General features: G+C 44.6%; 1 protein-coding gene across 7 annotated transcripts in view; it reads right to left on the bottom strand.

The window, feature by feature from the left end:
* Positions 1-1,192: 1,192 nt before the first annotated feature.
* STAMBPL1 (STAM binding protein like 1) overlaps positions 1,193-18,608 on the bottom strand; it is a 129,273-nt gene continuing 111,857 nt past the window's right edge. For all 7 annotated transcript variants that reach the window (XM_077258921.1, XM_077258916.1, XM_077258917.1 and 4 more), the window contains 3 exons: positions 6,233-6,345; positions 4,725-4,824; positions 1,193-1,513 (listed from right to left, as the gene is read on the bottom strand). In XM_077258921.1, the coding sequence (XP_077115036.1) occupies positions 1,457-1,513; positions 4,725-4,824; positions 6,233-6,345 (270 nt within the window). In that variant the 3' untranslated portion in view covers positions 1,193-1,456. The remainder of the gene's footprint in view (positions 1,514-4,724; positions 4,825-6,232; positions 6,346-18,608) is intronic.

Raw genomic sequence — 18,608 nt, 5'->3', positions numbered from 1 at the left:
TACATGGCATCGAATGGATAATGCCATCTTTTTGTTTTAATGCGATAACTACAGAATAGTGATGAGTGAACATGCTTTATACAAGGTGTTATCTGAGCAAGCTCAAGGGTGTACCGAGTGTCAGTAAGTGAGTGGTCAGCCGTGGCTATCAACTCCCGCTATGTACATACAGCTGTGGCAAAAATTAAGAGACTACTGCAAAATGATCAGTTTGTCCGATTTTTCTCTTTATAGGTATATTTTTGAGTAAAATGTAAATTGTTCTATTATTCTGTAAATTTCTGACAACATGTCTCCGAATTTACAATCAATAAATTTTGCTTTTTTTTCTGAAAAGGTGAAATGGTCCAAAATAAAAAAAAAAAACAGTGCTTTCATACCTCAAATAATGCAGAGAAAACAAGTTCATAATCATTTAGAAACAACAATACTATTGTTTTAACTGAGGAAGAGTTCAGAAATCAATATTGTGTGGAATATCCATGATTTTTAATCACAGCTTTCATGTGTCTTGGCATGCTTTCCACCAGTCTTTCACACTGCTTCTGGTGCAAAAATGTAAGCATTTCTCCTTTGTTTGATGGCTTGTGACTACCCATCTTCCTCTTGATTACATTCCAGAGGTTCTCAATGGGGTTCAGGTCTGGAGATTGGGCTGCCCATGACATGGTTTTGATGTGGTGGTCTCTTAATTTTTCCCAGAGCTGTATGTCTGATAACGGGAACATTGTCGCCAGCACTGACTAAGGGCAGGGCCCGAGTGACATAACAGCTTGAGAAGAGGTTGTCCCAGTAGTGGTCGACCCCTTTAATAGTCCTTTAGTGATTACAGCATGTGCCGAATATAGGCATTTGACCGCTGCAGCCAATAACTGTCCATGGTCGTCTTATGTCAAACATGCCACGATTACCACTGAAGAATGAGATATCAAATGGGCCGTGAGAATGCACAGTATCCATGAAGCCATCAGTGTTACATGCCCCAAAACAAACCCACACATAAGAACTAATATGTGGACAGTGTTCTAATTGCAGGGTAACTATAACTAACTCTTCTTCCTATGTCATTTATACTTGCATGGCTACGTAATCATTATTGGGAGTGCATATGTTGTCTAGTTACGTCTCCTGACCCAATATCTACAAGAACATACCACGTGACTTCAACTCAAGAAACGGGAGGACACCGATATATCTGAAGCGCACTTTTAATTCCAGGCCTCGTCGGATGTAGCCTTACATGAGATGGTACATGTTTTCATATTTATGGCCTGTGCGGTCACAGAAATCAAGTAAACAAAATAAATTCCAAAATGTGCAGAAGCAATAAATAAAATATCACATTTAAAATGTATAAATTAGAAAAAGTCCACGGAATCTGGAAATGGGCTAAGAAAACCAGCAGCCAGATCGTCATCCATCTGTCGCAGGCGACTGCAGACGATCCTTGTCGTTATCACCTCAGATCCAGCACAGAAATCTTTGCATCTTTTACAATCACATGCCTGCAAGTCTGTAAAGGGAAACAATGCAAATAGCATATTATTTATAAATACACAGCTTAGAGGGATTGTCTGGGACTAGCATAGTGATGGCCTATGTGTAAGATAAGTTTCTGATCAGGATTGTAGTTTATACCATACGATAGATCATAAGGCAACATGTGGTGCTGTGGATAAAAGTGGTTCATAAAGCTCAAATGTACTCATATCCTGGAAAATCAGAGGTGACTGCAGTTTGGGCTAAAATTCCTGTCACACTCCCTAAAAAAATCTGTAAGCTGAGATATGAGGTTACAGATGGGAAAAAATCTTACTGATGAGGAATGAGACGTCTCATCATATGTCAGCCATATGTTCCACCCAAAAAATCTTCCATCTTGTAGACTGCAACAAATTAGGTGTAGCGGACATCATGCATGTGATAATTATCACTTCTGATCATCTACATCTTTACATTATCTCCATCATATACTGCAGCACTTAATTCTTTATTGATCGAGCAGGGATTCACAAGCTTTCTGTTCTGAAGGCCACATTGCCTAACTGAACCAAGCCCAAAGGTCGTAGTAAAACTTTAAGGGATGCTACCATCTGAGACATTTATAGCATATCAAAAGTGTGGAACATGAATGCATGAGAATAGGTACCAGTTCCATTTCCAGGACTGCAACCTGTCAGAAAAATAGAAGTCTCTTTTCACCCCCTTTTGCCGTCCACATAGGAAGAAACCTTGCATGCCTGTGACTCTCCAATGTAGTTTACGTGAGTTGCTAAAATTGACCAGTGTTACCCCAACTCCCATAAAACAACAATGGAGATAGTTGCACACAATAATGGCCGCCTCTCTGACCTTTCACGGTGCCTGCGCACTGCAGTACTATGCTCTGCCCTCAACAGGGCAGGCAAAGTACGCCTGTGCCGGAGCCGCAGTGTGAAGACAAGAAGAGGATGTCATCGTAAGAAGATGGTAGGCCCCGGTCAGGACCGTGACGCCCATCGGACCAGAACCGTAGTGGGACCGCACCTGAGTGAGTATAATATAACCTCTTTTTCTCATCTTTCAGGATACATTGGGGCTTATCTACAGCATTACAGAATGCTGTAGATAAGCCCCTGATGCCGGTGGGCTTAGCTCAACTTCGATTTTGGGGGTGACAGGTTCCCTTTAACCTCTCCCTCTCCTCTGGCATTTTCCCCTCCTCCTTCAAACACTATCATTACTCCATTACTAAAGAAACCCGCCCTTGACCCATCCTCCACAAACAACTACAGACAAGTCTCCAATCTCCCCTTCATCTCTAAACTCTTGTAGCGCCTGATCTACTCCCGCCTTACCTGTTACCTCTCCACTCATTCCCTCCTAGACCCTTCACAGTCCTGTTTCTGCCATCTACATTTGACAGAAACGGCACTCATCAAGGTGACCAATGACCTTCTGACAGCAAAATGTAATGGTGATCACTCTCTGCTCATTCTTCTCGACCTTTCTGCAGCTTTCGACACTGTTGAGCACCCTCTCCTACTCTCTAGGCTCCATTCAGTAGGCATTAAGGATACTGATCTCTCTTGGTTCTCCTTCTATCTTTCTGACCTCTCCTTCAGTGTTCTGTTCTCTGGCTCCACTTCATCTCCTCTTCCTCTCACTGTCGGGGTACCTCAGGGCTCAGTCCTTGGCCCCCTTCTCTTCTCTCTCTACACGGCCCCAATTGGACAGACCATCAGCAGATTTGGCTTTCAGTATCATCTTTATGCTGATGACACAACTATACACGTCATCCCCTGACCTTACCCCGCTGTACTACAGACTGTCTGTCTGCAGTCTCCAACATCATGTCCGCTCTCTATCTGAAACTCAACCTCTCCAAAACTGAACTTCCTCTGCTCCCATCATCTACTAACCTCCCTAAATCTGACATTTCCCTCTCCGTTGGTGGCACCATAATAACACCCCGGCAGCAGGCGCACTGTCTTGGTGTTATGTTTGACTCCGATCTCTCCTTCACATCCCATATACAATCTCTTGCTCGCTCGTGCCGCTTACACCTAAAGAACATCTCTAGAATCCGCCCTTTTCTCACCATGGAAACAATAAGGATAAGTCCTTATCTTATACTGTGGACACAGACAGTCATTGTTACTCTGGGGTACCTAGCCACTGCGAGACCCATACTATATATACGGACTTCTATTTGGACTATCTGTGCCTATTGGCACGCACTTCTATTGAACTCCCCTGATGATTCTCCGTGACTGGAGTTGAAACCCGTAGGGAGGAAGAATATCTTTGTTTGGGAGAAGAAGGAATTTTATCTTCATCTACTCTTTGGTGTGGCGGTTGTCCATAGTTAGGTCCATTTGGGGCCTGTCCTTGTGAGGACAGGAGTTACATAGGGGTAAACAGGGTAGATAGTGCATTCCGAGCCCTGCCCCTACTCCACAACCCCGGACCTTATTTCTACAGTTGGAAGTATACCATCATATGTCCGTCATCTTTGGTGAGATCAATCCAAATTTTATTCTTGAGCACTGGTTCACTTGAGCACTTATTCTTTGTTTTTGTTTGTGTCTATTTTTGGGTGTGCAATATTTTACATTTTTATCATTAAAAGTTATGTTTTAATAGTGGATATCCTCCACAGCTGGTCCTACTATATGTGAGGATTCCCTAACAAATAGGCAATCCTTGCATGTATTCAGGTTGTCTGACAGCCACAAATCATGCACCTGCAGGGACACTCACACAAACAATCTACGAGCACACCCAAGATACTCGGAGAACACCCGAGCATGCTTGGAAATCTCGAGTAGCGAGAATACTCACTGATCACTATTACCTACATGTAAACTTCTCCTTCTCTATAGGCTCAATAAGAAGAACTGGCAGCAGGAGTGACATATCTGACAGACTTCACACCACCACTCACCGCTGCAAATTTAGACAAAAAATTATATTTTGGGGAGAAACATGTTTCTTAAATTAAAAACAATATTCAGGGCACAAGATCTTTACAGGTGAGTAATGCATTAGAGTATGGGGGTATATTTCGCATTATGCCCCGAAACTATCCCACACAATTTTACAGTGTATTTCTCAGTATGGCTGAAAGCAGCAGCGGCAACTACAGATGTCACAACTCGCTATTCAGAAAAGGAACTTTCCTCTATCTGATCTTCAGCATGCATAGCTTTAGAACTGTATACGATGTACTAGAGTTTACTTACATTGAATTGCCTTGGTTCTTTGCTGTGTGGATGAAACCCCTTCTTTTTACATCCTGAAACTTCCAACATGCCAGCATTAGTAAGTCGAAAGATCCCAGTACTGCATAAATATAAGGAAACAGATATAGGCACATTAATATCATAACATTTTTTAAAAATGGCAAAAGCTAAAAAAAAAAAAAAGTGACGGAACTGGACGACTCATTGATGGGTTACATTGGGTCCAATTCTAGTTAGAACAAGCAGTTTCAAGTGGGTCAGTTCTTTGTGACATGGCAGAGCAATAACAGAAATGAATCTGCCACCTGTTTACAAGTGGTGGTGGGACTGAGTTACTGGATATGTGTGACCACTGGCACTGAACACATTAGGTGCACTTTTTGAGAAGGAATCAAACATTAGCGGACACCATAACTGACATATCTAGTCACATGAAAATGTTCAATTTAAAAAAAACAAAACGTTACGTTATGTGAGATCTAACTGATCTGATAAAGAAATGTAATATCCAATCACAAGACAACCTCTGTGTATACTGGTTTGTTTTACAATGCAAGATTTATGAGGTTTTTCCTAAAGAAGCACTGCCATCAAAGTGTTTATCCTCTTAATATATTGCAATCATCATATTATCCAGCACTGTGAACTTACAATTGCTTATTTTGTCTTTCTACCCTATTAATTCTTCTGTTTTCCATTGGGTCTATGGCATCTTATAATTATAATAATTAAATGACTAGCTGAATCCTTCTTAGCTCTTATCAGAAACAGAAGGTCAATTTTCCCTGCATGACCCAATCTGGGTCATCCTCGTTGAGATGCAGCAGCAGCTGGATTTTGGAAGGGTGCCATGTGTGAGTAGCTAATATCCGCCGAAGGGATGTTCGACTGATGCCAGATCAGCGCGCTGAATTTGCAGAATGGTCAAAACAAAAATTGGAACAGGACCCTCAGTTTACACAGCTTTTTTGGTGGGCCATTTATATGTATACACCTAAATAACATGGGAATGGTGACAGTTTTGTTGCGTAGGTTGGCTTGCATTGAAATCTGCTGCAATGACCCGGGTACTTCGTTCACCAAACATCAACACAATTTCTATCCGCTCCTCGCGTGTTAACCTCTGCGACATGTCAATGGCTGTAAACAAAGAAAAACTTGTAAATAACTCACAAAAGAATAAAGTTACGTTAAAACCAAGCACACCATTGTTTTTCTTGTGAAATTCTCAATAAGTTTGATGAGTCACAAAATAAAGTTGGATCCAAAATGGCCAACTTCAAAATGGCCGCCATGGTCACCACCCATCTTGAAAAGTTTTCCCCCTCCAATACACTGATATATTGATATCACCAACCAGTCCCATTTTATTTAGGTGTATCCATATACATGGCCCACCCTGTACTTTGTAGGCTGCTCTATTGCTTCTAGTCATGGTGTAGTATGGTATAGTACATGGCAGGCATAAAAGTACATAATGATACATTTTAATTGCACAGCTCGCATACTCATTGTGCTTTGGAGAACAAACAATAGCGATGGCTTCTGGTAGCATGAGTTGGTAGGAACAGTGCGTGTGAAGATCTACGCTGGACAAGAAAGCTGTCTGTGTTGGATGCGTCTGCAAAACAAGAGCAAAATAAAGAAATAAAGTATTATTGATCCAGATGATAGAATACACTGTAATGTACAGTGCTCAGCATAATTGAGTACACCTTCTTTGAAAAGTAAGATTGTATTCAATATCTCAATGAAGACAAGAAGTTTCCAAAATATTGACAAGAATAAATTTCATAGAACATTTTTTTTAACCCATAACATGAAAGTAAGGTTAATAATACATCACAGCTGAAGAGAAAAACATGGACCGCACATACAAAAAATCATAAATTGATCTAATGCCACTAGGCAAACATATAAAAAACTGAAAATGAAGTTCTTAGTTTAACATTCTGATCCAACTTTATGAAGCCCACTGCCACATCATGACGAACTTCTCAGTAAGTCCCTAACTTTTTTTTCTAGCTTTAAAAAAAGCATTGCTAAACACCGCCGCAGCGACAAGTCCTCATGACTCCAGACCACACCATCCCACATCATAGCACCACAGCAACAATGGCCAACAAACAGCACCAACACCAATTGAAAGGCGCGAGAAAACTTACCTTCAACATGTTCCCAGACAGTGAACTGAGGGCACAAATAGGCAGAACCCTCTTAGGGTATGTGTCCACGTTCAGGTTTGCTTCAGGCTTTGGTCAGGATTTTATGCAGGTAAAATCCTGACCAAAAATGCACCTGAGGTCACTGGCAGGTCACCTGCGGTGTTCTTGCGTGTTTTGCTCATTGTAGCAACATGCTGCGTTCTGAAAAAACGCAACGCATGTGCGTTTTTGCGGGAAAAACGCATGCGATTTTTAATGCACAGTGGAGACGGGATTTCATTAAATCCCCTCCACTATGTTGTAACATCTGGACGCTGCGTTTTTGATGCTGCGGCTCAACGCTGCGTAAAAAACGCAGCGTTTCCTGAACGTGGACACATACCCTTACAGTCTCCTGCTAATTATAAAAAGCCTGAGAGGTTCGCCGTGACGTGGCAGGGGGCGTCATACAGTCTGATCATAATGTTAAACTAAGAACCTCGGATGTTCCGTTTTCTAAATTTTTGCCTAGCAGCATTAGATCAATGTGTGATTTTTGGATGCGCCGCCCATGTCTTTCTCTACAGCTATGGTATAAATTTAATAATATAACTTTCATTACAACATCTTTAGTTCTACTCAAATTAGTTAATACAAAAATAAATACACCCCACAAGAAAAACTACTACATCTGTTATTTTGTATGACCTCCATGATAATTGGACAGCACTAAGTCTTTTAGGCATGTTATGAGCAAGTTGGTGACATTTTACAACATCTTTTTCCATTCTTCATAAATGACGTCTTTTAGTGCCTGGATGCTGGATGGAGACTGATGCTCAACTTTTCTCTTCAAAATTCCCCATAGGTGTTCGATTGGGTTCAGATCAGGAGACATAATTGGCCACTCAATCACTTTTATCCAGTTCTTCAGAAATGCAACTGTTGCTTTAGATGTATGGTTTGGATCATTGTCATGTTAGAAATGAGTGATTGCAGCATCTTCTCTTTCAATATAAAACAGGACATGTGTGAATTCTTGATATGATCAATGAAATGTAACTCACTGACCCCAGCAGAACTCATGCTGCCCCACATAAGGACATTGCCACCACTAAGTTTCACTGTAGGCACCATGCATTTTTCTTTGTAATTCTCACCTTTTCGACACCATCCAGATTTGAAGTCATCAGTTCCAAAAACATTTGTCAGTCTCAGTGTATAGCGTCCCAGTAGTCTTCAAATTATAGGCGGGCTTTTTTGTGCATTGGCTTTAGGAGAAGCTTGGGTGTGCACGTGTGTGCATGACACCCATGTATGTCATTCCTCTGCATTGTACATTGTATTGTGTCACAGGAAATATCCCATTTCGACTTTGTACTTCTTTAGCTAACCACAGTGAACTTGCATGTCGATTTTCTTCAACCCTTCTTATCAGAAGACGCTCCTGTTTAGATGTTAACTTCAGTAGTCAGCAGGATGTCTCTTTCTGATGGTTGCAGTTCCATCTTCATTCAATTTTTGTATCATTTTTGCAAGAGTATTCTAACTGATAAAGCTTTGCTGATCTTCTTTCTCAGACAGCATGGTAATTCAGTGGTTAGCAGTATTGCTTTGCAGCACTGGGTTCAAATCCCACCAAGGGCGACATCTAGAAGGAGTTTGTATGTTCTCCCAGTGTTTCTGTGGGTTTCCTTTGGGTTCTCTGGTTTCCTCCCACACTCCAAAGACATACTGATAAGGATTCTAGATTGTGAGCTTCATTGGGGACAGGCATAATAATGAATTTAAAGAGTGCGAAATTTGACAGTGCTTGATAAGCAATGCATAATAAATAATAATAATGTGACATTTTTCTTCCATGCATTGCCATTGTTGACAGCATGAAATGGGATAACATTTTCTTTGTTAAGTAATTGCTTTTTATAGTCAACTTTCTCCTGGATACCTGATTAATGAATATTTAGTCTTACCTGTGGTTTAATTCTTGATAATTAGAATTTTGTAGTCTAAACTTTAGGGTTGCTCCTAAAGGTACAGTCACACTCAGCGACGCTGCAGCGATATAGACAACGAGCCGATCGCTGCAGCGTCGCTGTTTAGGTCGCTGGGGAGCTGTCACACAGACAGCTCTCTCCAGCGACCAACGATCAGGGGAACGACTTCGGCATCGTTGAAACTGTCTTCAACGATGCCGAAGTCCCCCTGCAGCACCCGGGTAACCAGGGTAAACATCGGGTTACTAAGTGCAGGGCCGCGCATAGTAACCAGATATTTACCCTTGTTACCATTGTAAAAGTAAAAAAAAAAAACTACATACTCACATTCTGATGTCTGTCACGTCCCCCGGCGTCCACAGGGTTACGCGCTGCTGCTCAGAGCTTCCTGCACTGAATGTGTCAGCGCGGCCGGAAAGCAGATCACAGCGGTGACGTCACCGCTGTGCTCTTCTTTATGGCCGGCACTGACAGTCAGTGCGGGAAGCTGACGGCGGGGGACGTGACAGACATCAGAAGGTGAGTATGTACTGTTTTTTTTTTTTACTTTTACAATGGTAACCAGGGTAAATATCGGGTTACTAAGCACGGCCCTGCACTTAGTAACCCAATATTTACCCTGGTTACCAGTGAAGACATTGCTGAATCCGCGTCACACACGCCGATCCAGCGATGACAGCGGGTGATCTAGCAACAAAATAAAGTTCTGGACTTCTAGCTCCGACCAGCGATATCACAGCAGGATCCAGATTGCTGCTGCGTGTCAAACACAACGATATCGCTATCCAGGACGCTGCAACGTCACGGATCGTCATCGTTCTCGCTGCAAAGTCGCTTAGTGTGAAGGTACCTTAAGACTTTAATTGAGGTGTACTTATGTTTGTCTTGAATAAATTTCTTAGGAAAATTACTATTTTGCATGTGCAAAAATAACAAATCTTCTTTGTAATCCCTGGCCCACAGTCATGGGATTATTTTTCAGAATGGTATCCTATGAAAAATGTTGATTCTGAAAGTAAATTAAAGGTTTTCTGACAAATCTATTGGGGTGTACTCATTTATACTGAGCAGTGTATTTTGTTAAAATATGTAAAATAAAAAGCAAAATTCTTCTCAATTAGAAAATCAATGTTCACTTTTTGCGGGTACTAAACATTTTCTGGAACGTTTGTTAAAAAAAAAAAAATGTTGAAGAAAATTCTAAAATAATATATACAGTGTATGCCATTACTGCAAAATGTAAGAATACTAGAAGCTACTAAAGTCTTTTGTGGCCATGTAAAAGCTCAAGGCTGTGCATTAATTGCTTGTCAACAGTAGGGTTGAGCGACTTTCATTTTTTTAAGATCGAGTAGGGTTTTGGGAAACCCGATTTTGTCCAGAGTCGAGTCGAGTGCAGTCGGCCGATTATCGCTAAAAATCGGGGATCGACCGAAACACGAAACCCAATGCAAGTCAATGGGGAAGCATAGTCGGCAGTGAGTGGAGGCCAGGAAAACACCTACAGTGCCCATTTTAATGCCAAAAACATCCATTCTTGTTTCTGAAGCTTGCCAATCTTAATTAACTGTATAATAATAGTTGGGCATAGGGAATTGGGGGAAAGTTGTGGGGGGAGTAGGGCTGGCTCAAGTTTTTCGTGGGCCCAGGAAATGCGGACTACGTCACGGCGGTGTTGCAGGGAAAGGTAAGTATTTAAAAGTTGCAAGTGCTGTGATCCTGAGCAAGCAGGGGGGGCCCACTCGTTCGCATTGCCACTGGCACAGGGCCCCTCAAAGTACGGCGGTGTGTTTGCATGGCGGGGGCGCCTCCCACCAGCAGCGACACTTTTGCGTACTCTGAGGGGCCCTGTGCCAGTGACGTCGCCAACGAGTATGCCCCCCCACCTGATGAAGGAACCTGCACTTTCATCTGCACCTTCCTCTTTGTCCCTGTGTAAGGTGGTATAACATGCGGGAAGGGGAACCTTACTTTCAGCAGGGACAGATTCTGGCTGTGTAGAGTACAAGGGGAATGTAGTGGTCTAGGTCAATGTACCAGCAGACTCATTTAGCAGTGGCTGGGCAATGGGCAGGATGAGGAGGAAACAGATATAGGGCCAAAGAATAAAGTAGGCTACATGCAGTTCAAAATTGGTAACAGGACTAAACAGGCGGCATTGCTTTGTTCAGTGGAGTAGCAAACCCAAGAGCAGCAGACACTGTTTCAAGGGCCTAACCACACTAGTAGGCCAAATGCAGTTTAATATCTGATAGTATAGGGCGAAAGCCAGAATGTGGAAGCTCAGCTTTGTTCAGTTGAGGACAACACCAGGGAGGGGCAGACACCTTTAGTAGGCCGGAAAAGCCTATTGCATTTTTTAAAATGGTAATTTGGAGCAGAAGGTTGAAGCTCAGCTTTATTTAGTTGAGGGCAACACCAGGGAGGGGCAGAAGCCGTTAGTAGGCCCTAACCACCATTTTTTTTTTTTTTAAAACCACTTAATGAGAGCCGGAAGGTTGAAGCTCAGCTTTATTTAGTTGAGGACAACACCAGGGAGGGGCAGAAGCCGTTAGTAGGCCCTAACCACCATTTTTTTTTTAAAACCACTTAATGAGAGCCGGAAGGTTGAAGCTCAGCTTTATTTAGTTGAGGACAACACCAGGGAGGGGCAGAAGCCGTTAGTAGGCCCTAACCACCATTTTTTTTTTTTTTTAAAACCACTTAATGAGAGCCGGAAGGTTGAAGCTCAGCTTTATTTAGTTGAGGACAACACCAGGGAGGGGCAGAAGCCGTTAGTAGGCCCTAACCACCATTTTTTTTTTAAAACCACTTAATGAGAGCCGGAAGGTTGAAGCTCAGCTTTATTTAGTTGAGGACAACACCAGGGAGGGGCAGAAGCCGTTAGTAGGCCCTAACCACCATTTTTTTTTTTTAAACCACATAATGAGAGCCGGAAGGTTGAAGCTCAGCTTTATTTAGTTGAGGACAACACCAGGGAGGGGCAGAAGCCGTTAGTAGGCCCTAACCACCATTTTTTTTTTAAAACCACTTAATGAGAGCCGGAAGGTTGAAGCTCAGCTTTATTTAGTTGAGGACAACACCAGGGAGGGGCAGAAGCCGTTAGTAGGCCCTAACCACCATTTTTTTTTTTTTTAAAACCACTTAATGAGAGCCGGAAGGTTGAAGCTCAGCTTTATTTAGTTGAGGACAACACCAGGGAGGGGCAGAAGCCGTTAGTAGGCCCTAACCACCATTTTTTTTTTTTTTAAAACCACTTAATGAGAGCCGGAAGGTTGAAGCTCAGCTTTATTTAGTTGAGGACAACACCAGGGAGGGGCAGAAGCCGTTAGTAGGCCCTAACCACCATTTTTTTTTTAAAACCACTTAATGAGAGCCGGAAGGTTGAAGCTCAGCTTTATTTAGTTGAGGACAACACCAGGGAGGGGCAGAAGCCGTTAGTAGGCCCTAACCACCATTTTTTTTTTTTAAACCACATAATGAGAGCCGGAAGGTTGAAGCTCAGCTTTATTTAGTTGAGGACAACACCAGGGAGGGGCAGAAGCCGTTAGTAGGCCCTAACCACCATTTTTTTTTTAAAACCACTTAATGAGAGCCGGAAGGTTGAAGCTCAGCTTTATTTAGTTGAGGACAACACCAGGGAGGGGCAGAAGCCGTTAGTAGGCCCTAACCACCATTTTTTTTTTTTAAACCACATAATGAGAGCCGGAAGGTTGAAGCTCAGCTTTATTTAGTTGAGGACAACACCAGGGAGGGGCAGAAGCCGTTAGTAGGCCCTAACCACCATTTTTTTTTTTTTTAAAACCACTTAATGAGAGCCGGAAGGTTGAAGCTCAGCTTTATTTAGTTGAGGACAACACCAGGGAGGGGCAGAAGCCGTTAGTAGGCCCTAACCACCATTTTTTTTTTTTTTAAAACCACTTAATGAGAGCCGGAAGGTTGAAGCTCAGCTTTATTTAGTTGAGGACAACACCAGGGAGGGGCAGAAGCCGTTAGTAGGCCCTAACCACCATTTTTTTTTTAAAACCACTTAATGAGAGCCGGAAGGTTGAAGCTCAGCTTTATTTAGTTGAGGACAACACCAGGGAGGGGCAGAAGCCGTTAGTAGGCCCTAACCACCATTTTTTTTTTTAAAACCACATAATGAGAGCCGGAAGGTTGAAGCTCAGCTTTATTTAGTTGAGGACAACACCAGGGAGGGGCAGAAGCCGTTAGTAGGCCCTAACCAAAGTTGAAGGCCAAATGCAGTTTAATTTCTGATACTATAGGCCGAAAGCCAGAAGGTGGAAGTTCCGATTTAGACAGTGGAGGACAATTTGAATTAGGGACTGCAGACAGACTTAGTAGGCTGTCCCCTGTGGACCATGCATCCACCACATTAACCCATTGCGCCGTAATGGACACGTAATCTTCCGTGGCCATGCCTACAGGTCCATGCGTCTGTTGTCAGGTGCACCTTTGTACTCACAGATTGCCAGAGTGCATGGACAATGCGGTCTTCTACATGCTGGTGGAGGGTTGGGATGGCTTTTCTCGCAAAAGAAGTGTCGACTGGTTAGCTTGTAGCGTGGTACAGCGTAGTCCATCATGGCCTTATTAATAGTAAATAAAATATATAACTAGGCTCTATGAACTTTTAAATAGGTTCCAGGGGTACACGGGCAGCATTGGTGTGGTCAGTGGAGGAGTATTGCAAGTAGGGGCTGCAGACAGGCTATCAAAGGCCTAAAATAACAAACAGTAGGCAGTCATGGCAGTTTTACATCGGTTACATGGATACACAGGCAGGCACTCCAGGCAGCATTGTGGTCAGTGGAGGAGTATTGCAAGTAGGGGCCGCAGACAGGCTATCAAAGGCCTAAAATAACAAACAATAGGCTCATGGCAGTTTCACAGCGGTTACATGGATACACGGACAGGCAGCTTGGTGGTGGTGAGTGGAGGAGTATTTAAAGTAGGGACCGCAGACAGGCTTCAAAGGCCTAACATAAGAAAATGGGCTGGCTGTAGGCACTTTATAATTGGTTCCAGGGGTACACGGGCAGCAGTGGTCTGGTCAGTGGAGGAGTATTTAAAGTAGGGACCGCAGACAGGCTATCAAAGGCCTAACATAACAAACAATAGGCTCATGGCAGTTTCACAGCGGTTACATGGATACACGGGCAGGCAGCTTGGTGGTCAGTGGAGGAGTATTTAAAGTAGGGACCGCAGACAGGCTATCAAAGGCCTAAAATAACAAACAATAGGCTCATGGCAGTTTTACAGCGGTTACATGGATACACGGGCAGGCAGCTTGGTGGTCAGTGGAGGAGTATTGCAAGTTGGGGCCGCAGACAGGCTATCAAAGGCCTAAAATAACAAACAATAGGCTCATGGCAGTTTTACAGCGGTTACATGGATACACGGGCAGGCAGCTTGGTGGTCAGTGGAGGAGTATTTAAAGTAGGGACCGCAGACAGGCTATCAAAGGCCTAACATAACAAACAATAGGCTCATGGCAGTTTTACAGCGGTTACATGGATACACGGGCAGGCAGCTTGGTGGTGAGTGGAGGAGTATTTAAAGTATGGACCGCAGACAGGCTTCGAAGGCCTAACACAATAAAATGGGCTGGCTGTAGGCACTTTAAAATTGGTTCCAGGGGTACACGGGCAGCAGTGGTCTGGTCAGTGGAGGCCTAGTGGAAGGAGGGACCGCAGACAGGCTTCGAAGGCCTAACACAATAAAATGGGCTGGCTGTAGGCACTCTTTAAAATTGGTTCCAGGGGTACACGGGCAGCAGTGGTCTGGTCAGTGGAGGCCTAGTGGAAGTATGGACCGCAGACAGGCTTCGAAGGCCTAACACAATAAAATGGGCTGGCTGTAGGCACTTTAAAATTGGTTCCAGGGGTACACGGGCAGCAGTGGTCTGGTCAGTGGAGGCCTAGTGGAAGTATGGACCGCAGACAGGCTTCGAAGGCCTAACACAATAAAATGGGCTGGCTGTAGGCACTTTAAAATTGGTTCCAGGGGTACACGGGCAGCAGTGGTCTGGTCAGTGGAGGACTAGTGGAAGGAGGGAGCGCAGAAAGGCTTCAAAGGCCTAAAATAACAAACAATAGGCTCATGGCAGTTTTACAGCGGTTACATGGATACACGGGCAGGCAGCTTGGTGGTGGTGAGTGGAGGAGTATTTAAAGTAGGGACCGCAGACAGGCTATCAAAGGCCTAACATAAAAAAACAATAGGCTCATGGCAGTTTCACAGCGGTTACATGGATACACGGGCAGGCAGCTTGGTGGTGGTGAGTGGAGGAGTATTTAAAGTAGGGACCGCAGACAGGCTATCAAAGGCCTAACATAACAAACAATAGGCTCATGGCAGTTTTACAGCGGTTACATGGATACACGGGCAGGCAGCTTGGTGGTGAGTGGAGGAGTATTTAAAGTATGGACCGCAGACAGGCTTCGAAGGCCTAACACAATAAAATGGGCTGGCTGTAGGCACTTTAAAATTGGTTCCAGGGGTACACGGGCAGCAGTGGTCTGGTCAGTGGAGGACTAGTGGAAGTATGGACCGCAGACAGGCTTCGAAGGCCTAACACAATAAAATGGGCTGGCTGTAGGCACTTTAAAATTGGTTCCAGGGGTACACGGGCAGCAGTGGTCTGGTCAGTGGAGGACTAGTGGAAGGAGGGAGCGCAGAAAGGCTTCAAAGGCCTAAAATAACAAACAATAGGCTCATGGCAGTTTTACAGCGGTTACATGGATACACGGGCAGGCAGCTTGGTGGTCAGTGGAGGAGTAGGGACCGCAGACAGGCTATCAAAGGCCTAAAATAACAAACAATAGGCTCATGGCAGTTTTACAGCGGTTACATGGATACACGGGCAGGCAGCTTGGTGCTGAGTGGAGGAGTAGTGCAAGGAGTGTCTGTCCCAGTACTCCCAAAATATAAATAGATGTTAATGTCTCGCAAAACAACCAAAACAAAAAAAAAGATGGCATACTTAGGTACAGGGGTGGGCTCATCTGCTGTGTTTCTGACATAGTAATTTGGCAGTAACTATTTAATGGTGCCAATATAGGACACAGACACAGACTACTTTAAGTTGCATCATAGATGTCTACAAATTTGTATTGTCAGTGCCAGACATTGAATGATGTCAGCGAATAGACTAAAGATTGGTGGAGCTGTGCGACATAATTTTGCACGTAGTAGAGCCCAGTTTGAGCTGGGGTAGGGGGGAACTCTCTTGAGGCCGGCGGGACCGCCCCAGGGCCACTCATGTTACAACGGTGTGTCTGACGTTGGGTGCGCACCACCACCGCCAGAGACACTACATTGTACTATGAGGGACCCAGTAGCAATGCCGTCAACCAAAAGCGAGCACACCCACCTCTTCAGACAAACAGCAGTCTCACGGGTGCTTGCGCCAAGTCGCGATACCACGGCCCCGTGTGGGGAGTTTGGCCATTTAGGGAGGTGTAAACATGTCGTATGCTGTACAATCTGCAGCAGCAAATTAGACATTAGAAAAGTAATTCACAGGCAAGAGCTTTTCATAGGAAAGCTAGGTGTCGGCCGGGCAAGGTGGGGCAAAAGATTTTGAAATCCAGTTGTGGTTCATTTTAATGAATGTTAGATCGTCAACATTTTGGGTAGCCAGACGAGTCCTTTTTTCGGTTAATATTGACCCTGCAGCACTGAATACTCTTTCTGATAGGACACTTGCTGCCGGGCAAGCAAGCTCCTGCAATGCATATTCTGCCAATTCTGGCCAGGTGTCTAATTTGGAGGCCCAGTAATCAAATGGGAATGACGGTTGAGGGAGAACATCGATAAGGGATGAAAAATAGTTAGTAACCATACTGGACAAATGTTGTCTCCTGTCACTTTCAATTGATGCAGCAGTACCTGTCCTGTCTGCGGTCATAGCAAAATCACTCCACAACCTGGTCAGAAAACCCCTCTGTCCAACGCCACTTCTGATGTGTGCACCCCTAACACTCCTAGTCTGCTGCCCCCTGGAGCTCGTGTGAGAACGATCACGTGCGCTGTGTGCTGGGAATGCCTGAAGCAAACGGTCAACAAGAGTTGATTGTTTGGTTGCTAATATTAGTTCCAAGTTCTCATGTGGCATAATATTTTGCAATTTGCCTTTATAGCGTGGATCAAGGAGGCAGGCCAACCAGTAATCGTCATCGTTCATCATTTTCGTAATGCGTGTGTCCCTTTTTAGGATACGTAAGGCATAATCCGCCATGTGGGCCAAAGTTCCAGTTGTCAAATCTCCGGTTGTGATTGGTTGAGGGGCAGTTGCAGGCAAATCTACGTCACTTGTGTCCCTCAAAAAACCAGAACCCGGCCGTGACACGCAACCAATTTCCTGTGCCCCCGTGAAAGTTTCCGCATTAAAAATATACTCATCCCCATCATCCTCCTCGTCCTCCACCTCCTCTTCGCCCGCTACCTCGTCCTGTACACTGCCCTGACCAGACAATGGCTGACTGTCATCAAGGCTTCCCTCTTCCTCTGGTGCAGACGCCTGCTCCTTTATGTGCGTCAAACTTTGCATCAGCAGACGCATTAGGGGGATGCTCATGCTTATTACGGCGTTGTCTGCACTAACCAGCCGTGTGCATTCCTCAAAACACTGAAGGACTTGACACATGTCTTGTATCTTCGACCACTGCACACCTGACAACTCCATGTCTGCCATCCTACTGCCTGCCCGTGTATCCTCCCACAAATAAATAACAGCACGCCTCTGTTCGCACAGTCTCTGAAGCATGTGCAGTGTTGAGTTCCACCTTGTTGCAACGTCTATGATTAGGCGATGCTGGGGAAGGTTCAAAGACCGCTGATAGGTTTGCATACGGCTGGCGTGTACAGGCGAACGTCGGATATGTGAGCAAAGTGCACGCACTTTGAGGAGCAGGTCGGAGAACCCAGGATAAGTTTTCAATAAGCACTGCACCACCAGGTTTAAGGTGTGAGCCAGGCAAGGAATGTGTTTCAGTTGGGAAAGGGAGATGGCAGCCATGAAATTCCTTCCGTTATCACTCACTACCTTGCCTGCCTCAAGATCTACTGTGCCCAGCCACGACTGCGTTTCTTGTTGCAAGAACTCGGACAGAACTTCCGCGGTGTGTCTGTTGTCGCCCAAACACTTCATAGCCAATACAGCCTGCTGACGCTTGGCAGTAGCTGGCCCATAATGGGACAACTGGTGTGCAACAGTGTCATCTGCCGATGGAGTGGTTGGCCGACTGCGTTCTGTGGAAGAGCTGTAGCTTCTGCAGGAGGACGAGGAGGAGGAGGAGGGGGTGCGAACGCCTACAGCCAACTGTTTCCTAGACCGTGGGCTAGGCACAACTGTCCCTAAATTGATGTCGCCTGTGGACCCTGCATCCACCACATTCACCCAGTGTGCCGTGATGGACACATAACGTCCCTGGCCATGCCTACTGGTCCATGCATCTGTAGTCAGGTGCACCTTTGTACTCACAGATTGCCTGAGTGCATGGACGATGCGCTGTTTAACATGCTGGTGCAGGGCTGGGATGGCTTTTCTGGAAAAAAAGTGTCGACTGGGTAGCTCGTATCGTGGTTCAGCGTACTCCATCAGGGCTTTGAAAGCTTCGCTTTCAACTAACCGGTAGGGCATCATCTCTAACGAGATTAGTCTAGCTATGTGGGCGTTAAAACCCTGTGTACGCGGATGCGAGGATAAGTACTTCCTTTTTCTAACCAGAGTCTCA

The sequence above is a fragment of the Ranitomeya variabilis genome, chromosome 4 (genome assembly GCF_051348905.1).
Source record: "Ranitomeya variabilis isolate aRanVar5 chromosome 4, aRanVar5.hap1, whole genome shotgun sequence".
NCBI classification, from domain to species: Eukaryota; Metazoa; Chordata; class Amphibia; order Anura; family Dendrobatidae; genus Ranitomeya; species Ranitomeya variabilis.
Note: the sequence above shows the minus strand (reverse complement) of the source record. Positions and strands in the feature narration are given on the sequence as shown.